General features: G+C 37.1%; 1 protein-coding gene across 3 annotated transcripts in view; it reads left to right on the top strand.

The window, feature by feature from the left end:
- Positions 1 to 21488, top strand: part of Pak1 (p21 (RAC1) activated kinase 1) — an 87747-nt gene that overhangs the window by 30185 nt on the left and 36074 nt on the right. For all 3 annotated transcript variants that reach the window (XM_010633299.3, XM_010633297.2, XM_033764240.1), the window contains exons 3-5: positions 3870 to 3970; positions 4455 to 4602; positions 9208 to 9245. In XM_010633299.3, coding sequence (XP_010631601.1) covers positions 3870 to 3970; positions 4455 to 4602; positions 9208 to 9245 — 287 coding nt within the window. The remainder of the gene's footprint in view (positions 1 to 3869; positions 3971 to 4454; positions 4603 to 9207; positions 9246 to 21488) is intronic.

The following is a 21488-nucleotide window of genomic DNA, read 5'->3' as shown; positions in this document are numbered from 1 at the left end:
TGAGAGGTGTCCTATGTGAGCTTGCTTGCTAACATGGCACAGAGGCCTACTTGGCTCATGTGGGGTGGGGTACCCCATGTCTGGCATGGGCCTGCTTGCTCACTAACATTTAGGGAAGAGTGCCAAATGTCTGGTGCAGGCCTGCTTACTTATAGAAGGGGGAAGGTTGTACATCTCACATGGGCCTGCTTGCTCACAGTGGGGGAAGTGCTGCTCCTCTGGTACAGGCTTACTTGCTTGCATCAGGGAGAGTCCACTTTCTGAAGCATTTCTGGAAGTCCTCTTTTGTGAGTGCTTTTATGAGGTTTGATAAAAAATACAGTAAATTCTACTACCAAGCACCATCCACTGCAAAGCAGGATTGTAAAAACATTATGGTGTGTTCTAATCCATCTTATGCACCAAATCGGGCAGGGTAAGACTTCTGGCTTATCCCTGAAGTCAAAACGTTTTCAATTAATTCAGGAAATTAAGGCAGCCATGACAATGCAAGTAAAGAGATGAAAGAGAACTTTTAGAACTGCTTCAGAAGTGACAAGAACAATGGGATAAGTACGTTTGAAGTGCAGGGGGTATATTGAGGGGTATTAGTGGCAATGTGGCTTTTATTGTAATAAATTAAGAAAATTTTAAACATTCACCATATTCAGACGACATCTCACATATAACTACCATCTCTACATTTTCCCTTCCAGGCCCTAAGGTTTCTCTCCTTCCCAAAGATAAACATCATTGAGTTTGCCCAGTTTTTGCCTTTACATACGTAAATCACAGAATGTATATTCTTTTGTTTGTCCTCATTTAATCACATTGTTTATAAGAGTTACCTATTTTCTTGTGGAAAGTTTCCATTGAACAGCTGATAAACTTTGGATTGATTTCAGTAATTGACTATTATGAATAATGCTTTCTGATCTTGCACATATCTTGATATATATGTTTGCACATTTTTTGCTTTTTTTGTTTTTGGTTTATTGAGACAGTGTCTTGGTTTATAGTACAAGGCTTTTGAACCTACTGTATAGCCCAGGCTGACCTCTTGTGGTAATCTTCCCGCATCAGTTTACCAAGTGCTGAGATTAGAGGCATTTGCCACCCCACTTGGCATGTTCATAGATTTCTGTTGTTGGCTGTATATACATAGTGAACTTCCTGGGTCATAGACACCTTTGCTAAATAATACTGGAAGTTCAAGATGGTTGTTTATATTTCTACCACAGAATTCCAGTTGTTCTATTTCTTTGTCATCACTTAGTATGACCAGTCTTTAATTTTAGTGATTCTCTGTGTGCAGTGTGGTTTCTGATGGTTTCAAGCAACTTTTAATCGGCCATTTGGATATCCTTAAGTCTTCCCTTTTTATGTTCCATACTAATTTGTAGGAATTGTTACAGAGATGTCTTTTGTCCATTATATGTATTACAATTATCTTCTGTTATGTTCCTAATGAAATCTTTGATATATACTTGGCAGGATGTCTGATAGAATTTTAATATAGCCCAATTTATTATTTCTATTGCTTTCTGTTGTGATTTTGAAATCTTTATGTACTCTAAGTCATGAAGCACTTTCTCATAATTTTCTGTGCTCCTGAAACTGAACACTATGTGTTGTTAGTTTTGTTTACTCCTTTCTTTCTTTTTATTTATTTATTTTTGATACTGGGGATCAAACTCGAGCCCTTGTGCTTGTGAGGCAGGCACTGGAACCACTGAGAGAAATCACCTGCCCTGTTTACTCCTTTCTAATCCTCATTTTACTTTTTTTTTTCTTGCCTAATTGCATTGGCTGATTCCGTCAGTACTGTGACAAATATGAGTAGTGATGGGTAATGCTCTGATCTTGTTTTTATTCTCAGAGGACAAGCTTTTAGCATTTCACAGTGAAGTGTGATGCTTGTTCTCTTCAGGTTTGCATAATTAGATTTTTATTAGATTAAGTAATTTCTTGGAGCCGGGGATTTAGCTCTGTGGTGCTACCTCTTGCCTCACAAGTGCAAGGACCCGAGTTCGATCCCCAGTACCGGGGCAGGGGGGAGGGGGAATAATTTATCTTATAATCCCAGTTTGCCAAAAGTTTTTAATTACAACTGATACCATATTTTAGCAAATGCTTTTCCTGCATTATTTATATATATTTTTGCCTTCATTTTCTTATCATGGTAAATATTTTACTTTAAAAACTTGAGATATAATTCATACACCACATAGTTCATCATCTTAAAGTATATAATTCAATACTTTTTTGGGGGTACATTTACAAAATTGTACAACAGGGACTAGGAATGCAGCTTAGTGGTACAGTGTTTATTTTGCATATATGAGACTTTGAGTTTGAGCCCCAGCATCACCAAAAAATAAAAATAAATTGTGCCACCATTACAACTAACAGTACATTTTCATTGCTAAAATGAAATAGTATACTTTTTAGCAATCACTCTTAATTTCTACCTTCTCCCAACCCCTGGCAACCTGTAGTCTAGTTCCTGTCCATGGATTTGCCGCTTTTGTTTCTTTTTCTTTCTTTCTTTTTTTGGTACCGGGGATTGAACTCTGGTCCTTGTGCTTGCAAGGTAGGTGGTAGAACCACTGAGCTAACTCCCTGGCCTGGATTTGCCTCTTCTGGTCATTTTATATAAATGGGACTATACAATATGTGACATTTTGAGACTAGCTTCTTTCATGTAGTATGTTTCAAAGTTTATATGTTTGTGGCATAAATCAGGACTTTGTTTCCTTTTACGGATGAATTTCACATTTTATCTTCTCATCAGATGAGCCATTTGAATTTTCTTTTTTATTGCTTTGAACATTCACAAACAAATTTTTATGTAGATGCAAGTTTGAATCAGATTCCTCTGAACTAATAATTCTAATCTTAAAAATTTTGCTATAGTAGCAGTAGTTGCAAAAAGATGATGTTAGTTAATATCCTTCCTGTGTTTGCTTTATTTTCTCCATTTTATTTTTATTATCTATCCTTAATCCCTTAAAATTCAGAGTACATGCCTAATGAGAGATTATGGAATTTGGTTGACTTTCTGGGCAGGTGGAAAGCTGAAAGATCATACTGTTTTAATTCCCTTGGCCTTTGTTTATTTTGTTTCTTTCTGGAATGCTTTTCCCCATCTCTGCCTAGCTAATTCCTATTCATACTTCCTGACTTCTTTCAGGTATTATCTTCTGTATAAAGAAAGGTGACTTATTGTTACCTTTATCTGTGTTTTGAGCATGGATCATTCTTCCCACTAACAGATTTCTTTAAATTCCCTGACAGTCTTTTCAGCTATGAAACGGAGACAGTTCCTGCTGTCAAGTTTCTAGGTTTGCTGTGAGAAACTAGTGAGATAGGGACTGTGAAGGGCTATGCACATGTGAGGGAAGCGGTTGTTTCTTCAGTAGCTCTGGGATTGCATGGCTTCTCTTCCATTTCTGTCATACATTACTGCCTTAGGAACCCTGTGTCCTGCTGGTGGTTCCCTGCCTATATTAGGGGAGTACTCAGCCTAAATTGCACAGCACCCCACCTACATCTGTCAGCTATGTTTTCCCTTTCTTCCTACTTGCCTCTTTTTTAGCCCAGCCCTTCCTGTTTACAGGTCTGGTTTATGTTAAACTGTTACTTCAGTCAGTAGTTGTTTCCTTTCAAATCGGTCAGAAGAGATGGGAGTATAATGAAGAGTACAAGGCTTAATCAAATCAATCAGAAAGGATGAGGATATAATAAAGAATGCAAGTCTTACCAGAATGTAAGCTAAGTAAGCTCTGTGCTGGATTCTGTTTGAGAAGGTCCACAGTAAAAATGATTTAGTTAGCCTATACTTTCATGTCCTTCTTGTTAAAAATTTCTCTTCTCTATTTCTCTTGCAGCAAATAAAAAGAAGGAGAAGGAGAGGCCAGAAATTTCTCTTCCTTCAGATTTTGAGCACACAATTCATGTTGGTTTTGATGCGGTCACAGGGGAGTTTACGGTAAGTTCTGGGTCACAGAAATGTCTTTGGTCTTTTAGAGTTATGGGCTGTTAGAGTCAGTCCTTTCTCATCTTCTTAGTTTTGTCATCTGAGACCTTTATTATTACCTTCTTCATGAGAGGAACACCTTCCTAATCTCTAAAATTGTACCCAAGGAAACCTTTCAATCTCCATTCCTTAAATAAACTTCTGTTAAGGGACCCCATGATAGCATGATCACAGGTTATGTATGGGGCACTGATGATACAGGAACAAGTCAGACGTCCCTGCTCTAAAGAAACTAGTCTGGTGAAGTAGCTAGCATCTTAAAAAATGACTAATACAATAAGAAAGGTATTATAAATGAGGCTGTCTGTACTACAAGAGAATAGAAAGGGATGATGAGCTTATTTTTAGCTGCTAGACAATATCAATTACATCTAATTTTCCCACAGGATCCCCTGTAACTATGCCTTCCTGAATACCTTGCATGTCTTTCTCATAGGGGATGCCAGAGCAGTGGGCCCGCTTGCTTCAGACATCAAATATCACTAAGTCAGAGCAGAAGAAAAACCCACAGGCTGTTCTGGATGTTTTAGAATTTTACAACTCAAAGAAGACCTCAAACAGCCAGAAGTACATGAGCTTTACAGGTAAGAGGATTGTGTCCAGGGCAGTCAAGGAAAGGAAGGTTTTAGTCTGTGTGGAAAAGCTCCACATGCATATTGGTCTGGAAAGAAAGAAGAAAGTGGAAAGAGTGGAGGTGACATGCTCACTGAGAAGGAATTTGGAATTTGACAACCAAGGTGATGGGTCTTTACATTAAATATGCCTATTCTGAAGCTGCACTTTTTTGTTTGTTTGTTTTTTGAGACAGGGTCTCACTATGTAGTTGAGACTGACCTGAAACTCACTATGTAGCCCAGGCTGGTCTCGAACTCACAGTGATCCTCCTGCCTGAGCCTCCTGAGTGCTGGCATTACAGGTGTGTGCCACCATGCCTGGCTTGCACATTTTTTTTAATAGCATGTATTGTAGAGAAAGAACATGGGCTTTGTACTAGAAAGTCTAGATTCTGATATTGTTAGGTTGAAAGAGTCACAGTTGCACTTTGGGCCTCAAAATGGGATTAATATTTCCTATCTTAAGAGTGGTAAGAATAAATGAGCTCACTGCTGTGAAAGTTTTCTGTGGGTTGTAAAACAGCATCATGCAAATATGATTATTGTTACCATTATTTTAAATATCATTATTACTTAGTAATATTACTGTATATCTTTTAAATCAGCAAGCCCATTTCCTTCTTTAGAGGACCAATTTTTATTAGTCAAATGAAAATCAAACTAGTAATATAAATGTACTTTAGATATACTCTATGTACCTGTTTTTCAGAGTGTTTTGTTATTGTTGATTTCTTTGTTTTTTTGTGGCACTAAGGATTGAACCCAGGGCCTTTGCACACTGAGCTGTGTCTCCAGCCCTTTTTTATTTTTATTTTGAGACAAAGTCTTACTAAATTGCCCAGGCTGGACTCAAATAGGCAGGTACCACCATGCCCAACTCCAGAGTTTTTAAATGGAAGAATTGGAATTAGAGTCCAGGTCTTCTAATTCCTAGGGTAGCATCTTTTGAATTTACTACTTGCCTACAGTAATTTTATTAGAGCACCTCCTTTCTCAATAGAGGAATTTTTCCCCCTACGATAACTTATGAGAGCCTTCTATTTCTGGGAACTTTTCTTTTATGTAGCATCTTAGGACGTTAGAACAGAAAGTACTTAGCATGCACCAGCTGCCCTTTGTTTTGCAATCATGAAAGCCAAGGAAGGCTGAGTGTGCTGGCACACACCTGTAATCCAGCACTGGAGTGGCTGAGAGGTAGGAGGATCACTGAGTTCAAGGCCAGCCTGAACTACATACAGCCTGCCTCAAAAAACAAAAACAAATCCAAAGGAAAAAAAAAAAAAAACACACACACACACACAAACAAGCAAAAAGCCAAAGAAGACCTTTGTAACGTGGCTTGGTTGCAGTTTAGTCTCTCATTTCCCAGTCCTGTGCTCTTTGCTTCTGTCACCTCCTTCAAAGGGTGATACTGTTGGGAAAGAAAAGGTGAGAAGTGGAATGAAATAGCTGATTTTGAAGGATGCTTTCCCCCAGCAGTATCTGGCTTGTATCAGAGGGTACAGATGGTAGGGATGACAGACTGCAGCTTTGCTCATGCTGCCATGGTGGTGCCCAGGAGGGCCATGCATCTTCCCGCTGGGTCTGTTTCACTTCTTCCATTGAGGGACTAGATCATTCCAAGGAGAAATTGAGGTGCAGGAAAGTTTTCTCCTAGTCAGGAAATTAGAACTTATATTTAAGGCGTTTATCATGAAGATGCCACATTAGAAACTGTTCTTGAAAGCCTCAGTAGTGAATTCTTTAGAATCTGTTTGTTTTCTGCATGCAGGCACATAGACATATGCAAGTGGCATTTATGCATTTATGTGGGTTTGCATATGTTTAAAATTGTAGTCACCTCAAGCATCACGAATGAATATGTGCATAGATATATATATTCAAGTAATTTAATATATGTTCATTTGTGCATGTATAGATGTAAATGTACATACATTTACTTTTGTGTGTATATACTTAATACATGCATGTATATATGTTTGTACAGGATTTTGAATTTTCTAGATGTTGAAGACAAGGGCAAACTCTAAGCAGAATTCTATACTGGCACAGTTTCTTTCCTTTTCTTTTCTTTTTTTTTGTGATACCAGTAATCAAACTCAGGACTTTGTGCCTGCAAAGCAGGTGCAGTGCCATTGAGCTAAATCCCTAGCCCTGGCATAGTTTATATTTTAAGATCATAATTCTCCTTTCTCTGTTTCTCTGCTTCACATTACTGTTAGTAATGGTAATCCTAACTCAATTTGTATATTTGCTCACACATGAATTATCTCATGTGATTCTCATAATGAATGGCCTTGGGGGATTGACAGGGCAAGAGGTATTATCTTCATTTGCAAACTCAAGTTAATTAGGCTTAGACAAAATAAATGTCACCTTATGTAAGGTGACTCAGCTAATATGTAATGGGAATTGTTTTAAACTTAGGTCTTTAAACCCTGTGCCATCTATAACCCAGGAACAACTTTATGTCATTTTTGGGGGTCAAATTCTCTGTTTTTCAATACTTGATTTTCTGTATCAGTTAGTAGCTAATGTATTAGGGGAAAAAGTAGACTGGATTGTAGTTCTCTTTTGTCACTGATTCATGTGCCCTTAAGCCAGCCCTTTCTGAATCTCACTGTCCTCGTTGTAAAATGAAAGAGTTGACAGTACTTTCTGTCCTGTCAGCTGTGCTTTGGAATTTGATTTGGTTATATAGAAATGTACATCATCATCAAATGGAGCAATGCTTACTGTTTTTAAATATGTAAGAGAAATGTTTATAATCATAATACTCCATCCTCAAAGATATTAGCAATATAAAAGATTAGGGGTAGTGCAGTGAAGGGGTAGTGTTATATGCTGTCTGCCTGATGCTCAGATAAGAAACACAGATTATCTTTAAATTATATCCTGAATTGATATATCCAGGGCACAGCTGGCTATTCAGGGTCTTTTTAAAGAGCATATTGTTGAAACTTATCTTATTTCCTGTCTTGTGGATTTTTTTGTTTGCTATAGAGCCAGCACTTGCTTATATGATGAAATTGGGCTCTTTGACATTATCTGGACTTGGTTCTTATTGAAAAATATATTAAATTTATTAGAATAGTTTTTACTCCTTAATTCCAGTGGTGATAAGCTGGCAAGGCAGTTTCTTTTTGGACCCTTAGGAACTAAAGAACAAAACCAGTTTTTAAGTTTATATTTTTGCTAGGATCGGCTTCATATTCCATTAAACCCAAGTTATCACTGTAAGATGCACCATTTTTTTAATACAGCACCTAAGAAAAAACACTCTCTCAAATCATAAACTGCTTTAATTATAGGACCCATCTCTAGTTTAGAACTGTTACTGTGAAAAAAAATGTACATCAAGTGTTCATTGAAAGTATTTGATTCTGTTCCTTTTTTTTTTTTTTCTGGTACTGGGGATCAAACTCAGTACCTTGCGCTGCAAAGCAGATGTGGCGCCACTCAGCTGAATCCTCACTCCGGACATTTGATTCTATTCTTACGTAACAAGCTCCTACCTTGCATTAGACTTCATATGGTTAATAACTTTTTTCTTAAGTCTTCATCTTTCTGTCTCTATAGGGACTAAGCATGGATGTAGAAGGAGCCTTTCTTCTTTTTTAAGTACCAGGGACTGACCACAAAGCCTTTGTATTGAACTATATCCCCAATTCCTCCTTCCTTTTTTGAGACAGGATCTTTCTAAGTCACTAAGTTGTCCAGGCTGGACTTGGACTTGTGAGCAGTTTCCCAGTGTGCTGGGGTTATAGGAGTATACCACTGTGCCTGACTTACAAAGATCATTTTTATTAAGAAAGCTGAAGCTACAGGTTGGCCATGATTTTGTATGGATGGCTCAGGACTGTGCCATGGAGTCTTAACCTTTCTCTTAGAACGCAGGAAATTTCCTTGAGTATTGAAAATCAAAACATGATGATCTATCTGATGATGTGGAAACAGTTGCAGCATGGTATTTAGAATTATGAATCATAATTTAGGTCTTGAATCCTGTGGTTAACATATGTTCCTGGGAAAATTACTTCTTTGAACTATAAAATCTATGAATAAATTGTGCATTGTATTACATGCCTGCAATCCTAACTAATCAGGAGGTTGAAGCAGGAGGATTCTAAATTTGAGACTTAAGGAGACTCTCAAAATAAGGACTGGGAATGTGGTTTAGTGATAGACTACTTATCTAGCATAAGCAAGACCCTGGGTTCAATCCCTAGTACCAGAAGTTAGAAAAATTGTGAGAGTAATAATAATGCTCCTATCTCTTGTAAGGACTAACGGAGATAATGATATATATAATTGGCTTAACATGGTATATGGTGCTTAGTACCAGTTATACTATTATTATTGTCTGAACTGGGAATTGTTTGACCAAGTAGACTTCCTTAGCTTTCCAGAAGGGATTGACTCTGAGTATTTACTGCAAGTTTGAGGCCAGCCTAGGGAATAGAGTGAGTTGAAGGCCAGCCAGAACTACAGATCAAGGCTGTCGCAGAAAAACAAAACAAAACAAAGGATTGACTCTTAATTGTTACTAAATTCTTCATCTTTCTTTCTTTGCAGATAAATCAGCAGAAGATTATAATTCTTCTAACACTTTGGTAAGTCTGTTTACTGTATTCTGAGATGAACAGGTATGAAAGTAAGGATCAGGATAGTGTTGTAGAGACAGACCCTGGGCTGGGAGGCACTCAGCTTTTAGTCTTAGCATGTTGCCCTCAGGGTCCCTATCTATATCATAAAGGAATTGGACTAAACACATTGTATCCTTTCCAGATGTTCTAGAAAGCCTAACCTTGGAACTAGAAAACATGCTTCTGTGCTTTTCATTTGTAGCTTTGAATATTTGGAAAGCCAGTTTGCCTTTATGAGCTTCAAATTGTTCATTAGTAAGTTGAGGATGATATACTCTGTCTTATCTAGGCCTGTCTTCAGTCATCTGAATTTAGAGGAGAATTTTCTCTCTTTCATAAATTGGGTCTACAAGACCAATTGTTGGAAGGAGCAAATTCTGTTCGTTAAAGGTCATTCATTCTGCCCCCTCACATAGTGCTGCCCTGTAACTTGAAGAGATGTTATAGGAATCATCAAAGAATTGGCTGGTTAATAAAACTAGATGACCTCAAAGATCCCTCTGTCTCTTTCAACTTATAAATTCTACTTTCTAGGCCAAGTAAGAGTACACAATGAGATTTTGATGTATTTGAAAAGGTCTTCAGATAGCAAAATATAACACACATAAGAGAATACTGCTATTCTTTACATCTGATGTTCTTAAAAAAAGATGGTTGTGCTGTATTTATTTATTAAACATTTGCAAAAGCCCCTTCTGTATGCCAGTACTGAGAAGTGGGACAGAGATGATCAGACATTGTCCTAATGCCTAAGAACCTCCCAGGTTTATGGATGATACAAAGGCACAAATAAACAGCTATATTTCAGCATGGTATACTTTTTTCCCCCCTGTACTGGGGATCAAACTCAGGACCTTGCACTTTCCAGGCAAGTGCAGTACCACTGAGCTACATCCCCAGCCCTTTTTATGTGTTCTCCTCTCCACCTGGTCCTGGGAATTGGACTCAGGACCTTGCGCGTGCATGCTAAACTTCCCAAAACTATGCCAGACCTGCTAATTGCTGTATCTTTGGCATCTGGCAAATTTTGGCATTCATCGAACATTTATTGAATGTAAGATTGGATGTGTCAGGGAAAGCTTCTTGAAGACACAGTCTACGTTGAATGAATTAGTTATCTGGGGAAAGAATTAAGGAGATGGAGGGTATTTCAGCAGAAGGAGAATTTCATGTGTTTGCCCAGGCAAGGAGGCTCACAAAGTATGCCTGTGAAGGAACTGCAAGTAGCTTGAAATGACTGGAATGTAAACTGTGAATAGTGTAGAGGAGGGTGATGAGGAAGAGTGATAAGTTAGACAAATTGTGTAGAAGTTTGACTCTATCTTCAAGGTAACAAGGAGCCTAAATAATTATAAACAGGAAAATAGTAAGGTCTAAGGCAATACTGACTCACAATCAAAATACTTTGTACTGTACCATTCTGCTATTGTTGGGGATTGGTTTACTCTGAGTCGTTTATACTCTTACCAATTATAAAAACTGGTTCACATGTTCATTACCTTGCAGCACATTGGATCCTTTCTTAACTGTCTCTTTTAACCATCACAGCAGCTTAATAAGATAGGGTTATTACTCTTGTTTTATAGATGATAAAATTGAAGCAGAAAAGGGTTAATGTCATAGGTGTGTGATTCCTACTCTGCACTGCCTTCCCGATTCATGCTGCCTTCCACCAAATGGAAGGGCTGTGATTAAAAGGGGGAAGAATTTGCAAATATTAAATATTTGAACAGAAAATTATTGAAGAAAGGGCAAAAGCAAAGTTGTTATGCCTTGTGGTTCAGATGTCATGCTTTTGTAGGAAGAGTGACAGCTATAATTTATTGAGAGTCTGTTCTGCCAGTATTAAGTACTTTACATATGTTAGCATAATACTCCTCACATTTATCTTAAGGAAATACCATCCCCAATTTACAGGTAGAAAAACAAGCTTTCCTAAAGACTTATAATTAGATCCATATTAAAACTAGAGTCTTCTGAACCTCATCTCAGTTTTTTTTTTCACTGTAGCAGGGAACAGAGAAAGGTATCAAGAGGTCTTATAAAGGAGACTGCAGTAAAGTCACAGCTATGTTGTTTGTTAGTGCACAGGAAGAGCCCTGGGGCTCATGCCATATGGCAGAGAGGATGACACCTGCTTGGTAAAACCCTGTACTGATTTAATATCTACAAATAAAACCATCCAGCTGTCAAGGACATTTTTCTTCTCTAATTCAGAATATTTGTTCCTTAACTCATTGCTTTATATTTTCTTCCTAGTTTTACAGGTAGGATATGATTTTATTTTATTTTTATTGTCTGTCATTGTTTTCTATATTGGGTTCACATGGATCATTCTACTTGATTTGTGAAATAATCAGAGGATTGTTATTTCCATAGTTGAAATTAAGAAATTGTGACTCAGAAAGATTAACTGACGTGCTTCCTGTTCTTTAGTTAGTACAAATGAGTACAGAATTCCATTCTGAGCATTCATTTATTTACTCACACTGTAAATATTTCCTTAGTACTTTTTTTTAATGCTAAGTATAGGTTACACAAAAATGAAAGTACACTACCTTGGACCTTGAGAAAAAAAATCAGTAACAGCCTAGGGAGATTAGAGCAGCGAGAAAGGGGAATATGAACATTGTGCAGTGGATATGAATTTATCACTTTTGATGGAGTGATTTATTCTACCTGGTGTTACAGGGAAGCTTGCACAAAGTTACTGGGATATAAAGTTTTGTTTTAATTTTTATTCATTTATTTATTTATTTATCTATTTTTCATTGAGTTTATTGGTATATTTTAGGTATACAGTACAGTGGCATTCATCATTGGGATCTTGTACCTTTACACGATGTATCTTGGTTCTTATTTTTTCCCCCTACCCCTGCACTCCCTTCACCCCCACCACCTTTCCCTATTTACAAAGACTTTGCTTCCATTTTTTCCTTTTCTCATATTTTTTTCTTTTCCCTTGTTTCTTGTTTCGTGCTCTTTCCACTTCCCCTATTCCTTTAGCCCTTTCCTTCCTATTTCACATTATTAATTATACAATTTGAATTTTATTTATGCTTTTAGTTTTTCACATCACAGAAACTTCTGTATTTACACATGTGTCCTATTTATTTCACTTAAGAGGATGCCCTTAATATGCATTCATTTTCCTATGAATGACTCTAGTTTCTCATTCTTTATGTCTGAGTAGTATTCCATTTTATAGAAAAAACACATCTTCTTTATCTAGTCCCCAGTTGATGGGCATTTGGGCTGTTTCTATATCTTAGCTAATACAAACTGTGCTGCTATAAACATGGGTGAGCATATATCGCTGTGGTATGATTCTTTTAATTCTTTTGGAAAGATACCCAGCAGAGGAATAGCTGGGTCAAACAGGATCTCTAATCCTAGTTCTTGGAGGTATCTCCATATTGGTTGTACCAGTCTACACTCTCACCGACAATGGAGAAGGATTCCTTTCTCCCTACAACCCTGCCAGCATTTGTTACTGGTTGATTTCTTGATAGCAGCCATTCTTACTGGGGTGAGGTGGAATCTCAGTGTTGTTTTCATCTGCATCTCTCGAATGACCAGTGATGTGGAACACTTTTTCATATATTTATTTCCTGCTTTTACTTCTTTGTCTGAGAAATGTCTGTTCATTTCAGATGCCTATTTTTGAATTGGGTCTTTATATTTGAAGGGTCTGATTTTTTAAAGTTATTTATATATTCAAGATAGTAGTGCTTTGTTTGAGGAACAGCTGATAAAATTTTTTCCCACATTGTAGGTTGTCTCTTATCTCTGTTGATGGTTTCTCTTGCAGTATGGAAGCTTTTTAATAAGACGAGGTCCCAGTTGTTGATTCTTTGTGCTAGTTCCCGTGCTACTGAGGTTTTGTTCATAAAGTCGTTTCCTATCCCAGTGTCTTCAAGAATTTTACCTAACTTATCTTCCAGCAAGTTTAGTTTTTCTGTTTTGATATTTAGATCTTTAATTCACTTGGATTTTAGTTTAGTGCGTGGTGAAAGGTAGGGGTCTAGTTTTAATCTTTGGCAGGTTGAAATCCAGTTTTCCAACACTAAAGAGGCTATCTCTCCTCCGATGAGGATGATTAGCTTTTTTGTCAAAGAAGAGGTAGCTGAGTGTGTCTGGAATTGTTTCTTCATCTTCTAATCTATTCCACTGATCCTCCTGTCTCTTTCATGCTGTTTTTATCACAGTGGCTTTGTAGTATAGTTTGAAGTTGAGGATTGTGATACCTCCTGTCATGTCTCTGTTGCCTAAGAATTGCTTTTGCTATTCTAGGTCTCTTCTGATTCCAAATGAATTTTTGGATTCTTTTCTCTAGTTCTGTGAAATATACTGTTGGAATTTTAATTGGAATTGCATTGAATCTAGATAGCAGTTTTAGGACGTATGGCCATTTTCACTGTTGGTTTTTCCTACCCAGGAACAAGTGATAACTTTCCATTTTCTGATACACTCTTCAATGTCCTTTTTCAGAGTGCCATAATTCTCAATGTAGAGTTCTTTTGCTTGCTTCGTTAGATTGATTCCCAGATATTTCAATTTTTTGGATACTATCATGAAAGGAATTGTTTCCCTAATTCTCTTAATGGGTGTTATTTGTGTACAAGAAGGTTATTAATGTTTGAGTGTTGGCTTTATATCCAGCTACTCTGCTGAATCTGTCATTTAAGTCTAGAAGTGTTTTGGCAGAGTTTTTTGGATCTTTTATGTAGAGTATCATATCACCAGCAAATAATGCCAGTTTAATTTTTTCTTTTCCTGTCTTTATTCCTTTAATTTCTTTGTTTTGTCTAATTGTTGTGGCTAATGTTTCCAGAACTATATTGAACGGAAGTGGTGATAGTGGATAACCTTATCTTGTTCCTGATTTTAAGGTGAAAGTTTGCAGTTTTTGACCATTTAGTATGGTGTTGGCTATTGGTTTTTCATAGATAGCCTTTATCAGGTTGAGGTAAAAACCATCTAGTCCAGTTTTCTGTAGGGATTTTTTTTTTAAATCATGAATGGGTATTGGATTTTGTCGAATGCTTTTTCTGCATCTATCAAGATGATCATATGCTTTTACATATAATTTTTATAAATTTCACCTTTTAATATGACATTTCACTTGTCATAAGTTCTCTGATCTTAATAAAAGTGTAGAATTGTGTTCCATCACCCCCCCCCACATTTCTTTTGTGTCTTTCTAGCATTCATTCAAAGTCCTGTGTTCAGCCCTAGGAAACTACTGATCTGCTTTCAGTCTATAAATTTGCCCTACCTAGAGAGTTTAAGTAGACTTGATACAACATACCATCTTGTGCATAGATTCTTTTACTTAATGTAATGTTTTTTAGTTTGATTCGTGTTGTGGCATGTATCAATACTTTGTTGCTTTGTTCTTTTTCATATTTAAATATGATCTTGTATGGATTTACTTCAATCTCTTCATCAATTAATCTGCACCTTGAGCTATTTTCATTCTTTGACTATTATGAATAATGCTGTGACCATACATGTGCAAGTTTCTGTGTGGATATATGCTTTCATTTCTCTTGACTACATACCTAAGAAGTGGAATTCCTGAATCACATGGTAAGTTTATTTTTAACCTTTTGAGGAACTTTCAGACTTTTTTTGTTATTTGTTTTTGTGGTACTGGGGATTGAACCCAGGACCACCATACCAAGCTACATCCCCAGCTCTTTTTATTTTTTATTTTGAGTCTTTCTAAGTTGCCCAGACTAGGCTTGAACTTGGAATTTCCTGCCTCTCCTTCCCCCAGTGCTGGAATTGTAGGTGGGTATCACCATACCTGGCTCGCCAGACTGTTTTCACAGTGTTGAGGTCGTTTTTACATTCCCACTAGCAATTATGAGGGTTTTAAATTTGTTCATCCCTTTGCCCATACTTGTTATTTTCTGTTATATTCATCTTGTGGATTATAGTCATCTTGTGGATGTGAAATGGTACCTCATTGTGGTTTTATTTTCATTTTCTAGTAATAGCGTTGAGCATCTTTTCATGCGCTGACTGTCCATTTCTATTATCTCTTTTGTAGAGATGTTTTTCCTATTGACCTCTAATTCTACTATGATCAGAAATATATTGGGTGTGATTCCAGTTCTTTTAAATTTATTGAGATGTGTTTATGGCCTAATCACCTACCCTGGAGAATGTTCTATGTGTGGTTGAAAAGAATGTGTGTTCTGGAGACATCAGGTGGGGTGCTCTGCATATGTGATTTAGGTCAGGTTCGGTGGTATTGTTCAAGTCTTCTATACCCTTAATTTCATTCTTTTTCTGTTACTTATGCAGAGTGGAAAAATGAAATTTTTAGCTACAAATGAACTATAATAGAAATCTTTCTTTTTCTCTCAATTTTCATTTTTTGTTTTATGCAAAACTACTCTGCTTTCTATGTATGTGTATTTATGTTTATAATTGTTACTGTTTATATAATTGTTATGTCAGTTGTTTTGATTATGAAACATCACTTTTTGTATCTAATATTTCTCTTAAGGTCCTTTTTTTTCTAAATTTCTTTTATGACTAGGGTTTTCATAGTATATATATATTTCAGTTTTTACTCTCAACTGTTTATGTCTTTAAATCTATGATGTGTCCCTTGTAGATAGCACTTGGTTAGATTGTGTTTGTTGTTTTCCAGTCTGAGAATTTCTGCACTTTTATTGGGTGTTTAAACCATTGATGGTTAATGTAATAATTGTTGTGTTTAGATTCACCTTTTCCATTTGCTAGTTGTTTTTTATATCGATCTTGATTATTTCTATTCCTCCCTCACTATCTTTTGCAGTAAATAAGTATGCTTATTGTAGCATTAAAATTTTTTAAACAGTATTTCTTAGTGGTTTCTCTAGGTATTAAAATATGTATTTTAATATATTACAATCTACATAATACATTTTTTTGGAATTCAGATTAATATTAACTGAATTCCATTAAAATACATACACTGCCCAGTACAACTTTATTCCCTGCCTTTTCTTTGTGCTGTTACTGTCACTTATTTGTGTATATTTAAGTATATATGCATGCATGCCTGAACACATATACACTATAGTGTATACATGTATACAACAATATAGTGTTACAATTTTTTCATTAACTTTTTTTTTTGGTACTAGGGATTGAACTCGGGTCTTTGCGCTTGCAAGGCAGGCCACCGAACCACTGAGCTAAATCCCTGGCCCCTTAGTATTACAATTTTTTTTTTCGTTTGGTACAGGGGATTGAACTGGGTCCTCTATGCTTGCAAGGCAAGTGGCAAAACCACTGAGCTAAATCCCCGGCCCAAGTTACAATGTTTTTTAAAGAGATAACAGAAGAAATCTAAAACATATGTGTATAATCTTTCATACTAATCCTTATATTTACCACTTTCTTTGCTCTTCATTTTTACTTGTGGATTTGAGTTACCCTTGAAGGTTATTTCTTTTCAATTTTACACACTTCTTTTAGTATTTCTTATAAGTTGGATATGAATTTACTAAGTTCTTAGATCTATAGATTAATATTTTTCAATAAATCTGCGGATTTTTCTCTAGTATTCCTTTAAATTTTTTCTACTCCTTTTTCTTCTCCCTCAGATTTCCATTTATGTGTACATTAGTGTGTTTTATGTTGCTCCAGAGTTTTTTGATGCTCTGTTTTTCTTCATTCTTTTTTTTCTTCTCTGTTCCTAAAATTGGATAACTTCTATGTGATTATTTTCAAATTTTTTTAGTCATTCTGCTATAGAGAGTCTGTTAGTTAAGCTTCTTTAGTGAGTTTTTCATTTTCATTTTAATTTTTCAACTCTAACATTTCCATTTATTTCTTTTAAGTAATTTTACTGAGAATATATTTGATTCATTGTGGTTATACTTCCTTTTTAATTCATAAAACATTATTTCTTTTAGTTCTATGAATATATTTATAGATTTTTTTTTAATCTTTTTTCTGAATAGATTATCTGGAGACAGAAAGTTTCTGTTGACTGCTGTTTTCCCCCTTAGTACATTTCTTTACATGTTTTATAATTTCTTTAAAACACAACATTTCAGATAATACAGTATTATTATATACCCTTGGATACTGATATTTTTCTTCCCTGAAGGTCGTTGGTCTTATATTAACTTACTAGGGATAAATTTGTGAAATACGTCTCTATTGATATGTGGATAACATATCCCTGCTCAGTATTTAAAAAAAAAAAATGTCTGTGTTAAGGCCCTTGTGTTCACTTAGCTTAATGATCAACCAATGATTGGACAGAGGTTGTACTCAAAAACTACAAATGAATAAGGCTTCTGAAACAGTTAACTTGCTTTTATCAAATTGAGTAAGAAAGGCCCAGCTAAATCAGATCAGCATAGTTCTGGGTGTGGCTGAAGGGATTTTACTGAAGACAGGAGACCTACCCTGGGTGTGAGGGACAGCAATGAATAAACTTGCCACCTGAATGAAATAAAAGGGAAACAAAGAAGGAGGGCTCATTTCTGTTTCTTCAGAGGAGCTCCAGTCTTCACCTACACTTAGGTATTGTCTCCTGGCTTCCAGCACAGATTCCAGCCTTTAGCATAGGCCCTATAACCTTCCATCATAGACTCTTTGGCCTTCAGATTTGGACTTGCACTGGACACTACAGTGAGCTTTAAGCCTTCGACTGGATAATTTGGGTCTCCAGGGTACAGATAGCTCTTTCATACTTTTCAACACCTGACTTAGTGGGTGGCCATTTTAAACCAGTCTTGTAAATTCTTGTATGTTTGTGTAGCTTGCAATAAAACTGTTTCTCTAGTAAGCACTAACTGATACCGATTTTGGTACTAGCAGTTGCTCTTGAGAAACAAAATTATAAAGATAAAATTCTTCTTTTTTTTTCATCAAGTTTATTGGTACTTTTTAGGTGTATGGTACAGTTACATTCATCATTGGGATCTTGTACCTTTACATGATGTATCTTGGTTATTATTTTTTCCCCATACTCCTGCCCTCCTGTCACCCACTTCACCCTTCCCTATTTACAAAGACCTTGTTTCCATTTTTTTCCTTTTCTCATATTTTTTTCTTTAAAATAAAATTCTTTAATGGCTTTAGTGCTTCCTGCATAATTTGTTTCTCATACTGTGGGGATAGTCCTTGGTGTGAATTATTTAAAGTAATATGCAGTGTAGATCTATTTGATTATCCTAACTCACCATTTGTGAAATGGGAATTTAGCGATTCCGTTTGTGATACTTTTGAAAAGTTTTGGTAGAGTGGGAAATACAATGATGCTGGCTGGTTGCTCTTAGCATCTCTAGACAAACTAGTGAAGTAAAACAGTGAGTTCAAAACATCCATAGGAATTCTAAACTCTTGTAACTGTGAGGAGAAATTAGTAAAGGAAAATAAGGAGCTCAAGGATTCAAATTCGCAGCTCCAGTCATACAGAAAGTGTTTGAAAGTTACTAAGCATGTTCTGAAAGAGAATCTCCTCTCCTATTTTTTTTTTCTTTTTTCTTTTTTGGTACCGGCAATCAAACTCAGGGCCTCACACTTGCCTGGCAGATGCTATGCTGCTGAGTTACATTCCTGGCCTGAATCTCCTCTCCTTTAGCCATAGGACTGAGACTGCAGAGACCCAAATAGAAGCTTTCATAATTCAGTTGGCTGAAATACAATGTAAGTTTAATTCTCAGCCTCAGAGGGTATCTGAAATAAAGGTGAGGGCACTGATTGGAAAAGAATGTGATTTACACTGGAATGGAGAGGTTTGGGAGGATCCTGATGAGGATGTTGAGCTCCTAGACTCAGTTTACTATGCTACCTGACTTGCCTGTCATGAGCTGGGTATTGTCTAATCTACTGAGTCATAAATTTGGATGTGCACAGCAATAGTCCATCATTAAATGGGAATGCTACATACATGATTGAGCCAGAACAGGTCCAGAAGGCACAAGTAAGTTACATGAAGAAGTTACCCAGATGCCCCTGGATCCTACTCTTGCTGTATTGGCTTCTGTCTCCCACCATGCCCCTGTGACCTCATAGGGTGTATCATACGATCAACTGTCAGAGGAAGAGAAAACTAAGCTAAGCCCTAGTTTACAAATGGTTCTGCATGTTGTACAGGCACTATCTGCAAAATGGATAGCTGCAGCATTATAGCCCCTTCCCAGGACATTCCTGAAGGGTAGTGGTGAAGGGAAATCTTCACAGTGGGCAGAACTTCAGTCAGTGTACTTGGTAGTACATTTTGCCTAGAAGAAAAAATGGCCAGACATGACTGTATACATTCACAAATCAGTATATGATTCAAGGACTGTAGCCAGTGGTCTGGCTGGATGTTCAGGAACTTGGAAGGAACATGACTAGAAAATTGGTGACAAAGATATTTGGGGAGGAGGTGTATAGATTGACCACTCCATATGGGCAAAGGATGTAAAAATATTTGTATCTCATGTAAATCCTCACCAAGAAGTGACCTCAGCAGAAGAGGATTTCAATAGTCAAGTGCCTAGGATGATGCCGTTATGTAGATAGCAGTCAACCTCTTTCATTAGCTGCTTTGTCATTGCCCAATAGGCATATGAACTGAGTGGCCATAGCGGCAGGGCTGGAGGTTATGCATGGGCTCAGCAACATGGACCTTACCAGGGCCAATCTGGCTGAAACTGCTGAGTGCCCAATATGCCAGCAGCAGAGACCAACACTGAGTCCCCCATATGATACCCTTCCCCAGGGGGATCAGCCTGTGACTGGGAGACAGGTTGATTATATTGGACTGCTTCTACCCTGGAAAGAACAGTGCTTTTCCCTTACTCGCACGGACACTTATTCTGGATATGGATTTGCTTCTGCCAAAATTGCCATCCATGCAGTTATAGAATGCCTTATCCACTGTGATGGAATTCCACATGGCATTGTGTCTGACTAAGGAACACATTTTATGCCAAAGCTGTGAGGTAGTAGGTTCATGCTCACGGGATTAACTGGTCTTACCATGTTCCTCACCACCCAGAAGTGGCTGGATTGATAGAAAGGCAGAGTGGTCTTTTGAAGACACAGTTACCGTGCCAGCTACATGGCAATAGCTTGCAGGTCTGGGGCAAGGTTCTTCAAAAGGTTGTATATGCTTTGAATCAGCATCTACTATATGATACTATGTCTCCCATAGCTAGGAATCCAGGAATCAAGGAGTGGAAGTGGGAATGGTATGCACCATTATCTTTAGTGACGGACTAGCAAAATTTTTGCTTCCTCATCCTGCAGCCTTATGTATTGGTGGCTTAGAAGTCTTAGTGCCAGAGGAGGGAAGGCTTATACCAGGAATCACAACGATACCATTGAACTGGAAGCTAAGACTTCTCCTTGGCCTTTTTGTTCTCATGCCTCTGGGTAAACATGCTAAAAACGAAGTTACAGAATTGGTAGGGGTGATTGACTCAGACTATCAAGGGGGAAATTGGACTGTTACTCTACAGTGGAGGAAAGTTGTATAGTACAGTACTCGGAGTGCAGGAGATCCTTTAGGGCGCTTTCTAGTGTTGCCATGCCCTGTTATTAAAGTCAGTGGAAAACTATAACTCAATCCAGGAAGAATGACAAATGGTCCAAAATCCTCAGGAGTAAAGGTATGGGTCACCCCACCAGGGAAAGAGCCAAACCTGCTAAGGTACTTGGTGAAGGACAAGGGAATGCAGAATAGGTAGAGGAGGAAGATAGTTCGAAGTATCAACTGCATCCTTTTGATCATTTATAGAAAAGAGGATTGTAATTCCTCTGTAATATGTTGATAGACTTAATATTGGTTCTTAAGTATAATTAAACCATGTTATAATATTCAAGTTACGAAATGTTAGGAATATGCATCACCCACAGAAAACTTGCTTTCTATTCTGGGAGGGAATTACAGTAGCGTGTTTCTGTTTGTATGCAGCGTAGTTGTAACATGTTTGGTGTAATTAGGAACTTGTCTTTGTATCAGGGGACAGTGGTTTAAGGAAATATGTCTGGTTGTCAGGTTGACAGAGATGGATTGTAGTACTTAACTTGATTGTGTCAATTTGAGTTAAGAAACATCCAGTTAAATTGGATCAGCATAGTTCTGGTGTGGCTGAAGGGATTTACTGAAGACAGCAGACCCACCCTGGGTGTAACAGCCAACAATAGGCTTTTACTGCCTGAATGGAATAAAGGGGAAATGAAGAAGGAAGGCTCATCTCT

This window comes from Fukomys damarensis, unplaced genomic scaffold (genome assembly GCF_012274545.1).
Source record: "Fukomys damarensis isolate Sample0158 unplaced genomic scaffold, DMR_v1.0_HiC HiC_scaffold_16, whole genome shotgun sequence".
Classification (NCBI taxonomy): domain Eukaryota; kingdom Metazoa; phylum Chordata; class Mammalia; order Rodentia; family Bathyergidae; genus Fukomys; species Fukomys damarensis.
The sequence above is the reverse complement of the archived record's forward strand: the minus strand, read 5'-3'. Positions and strand labels throughout refer to the sequence as shown.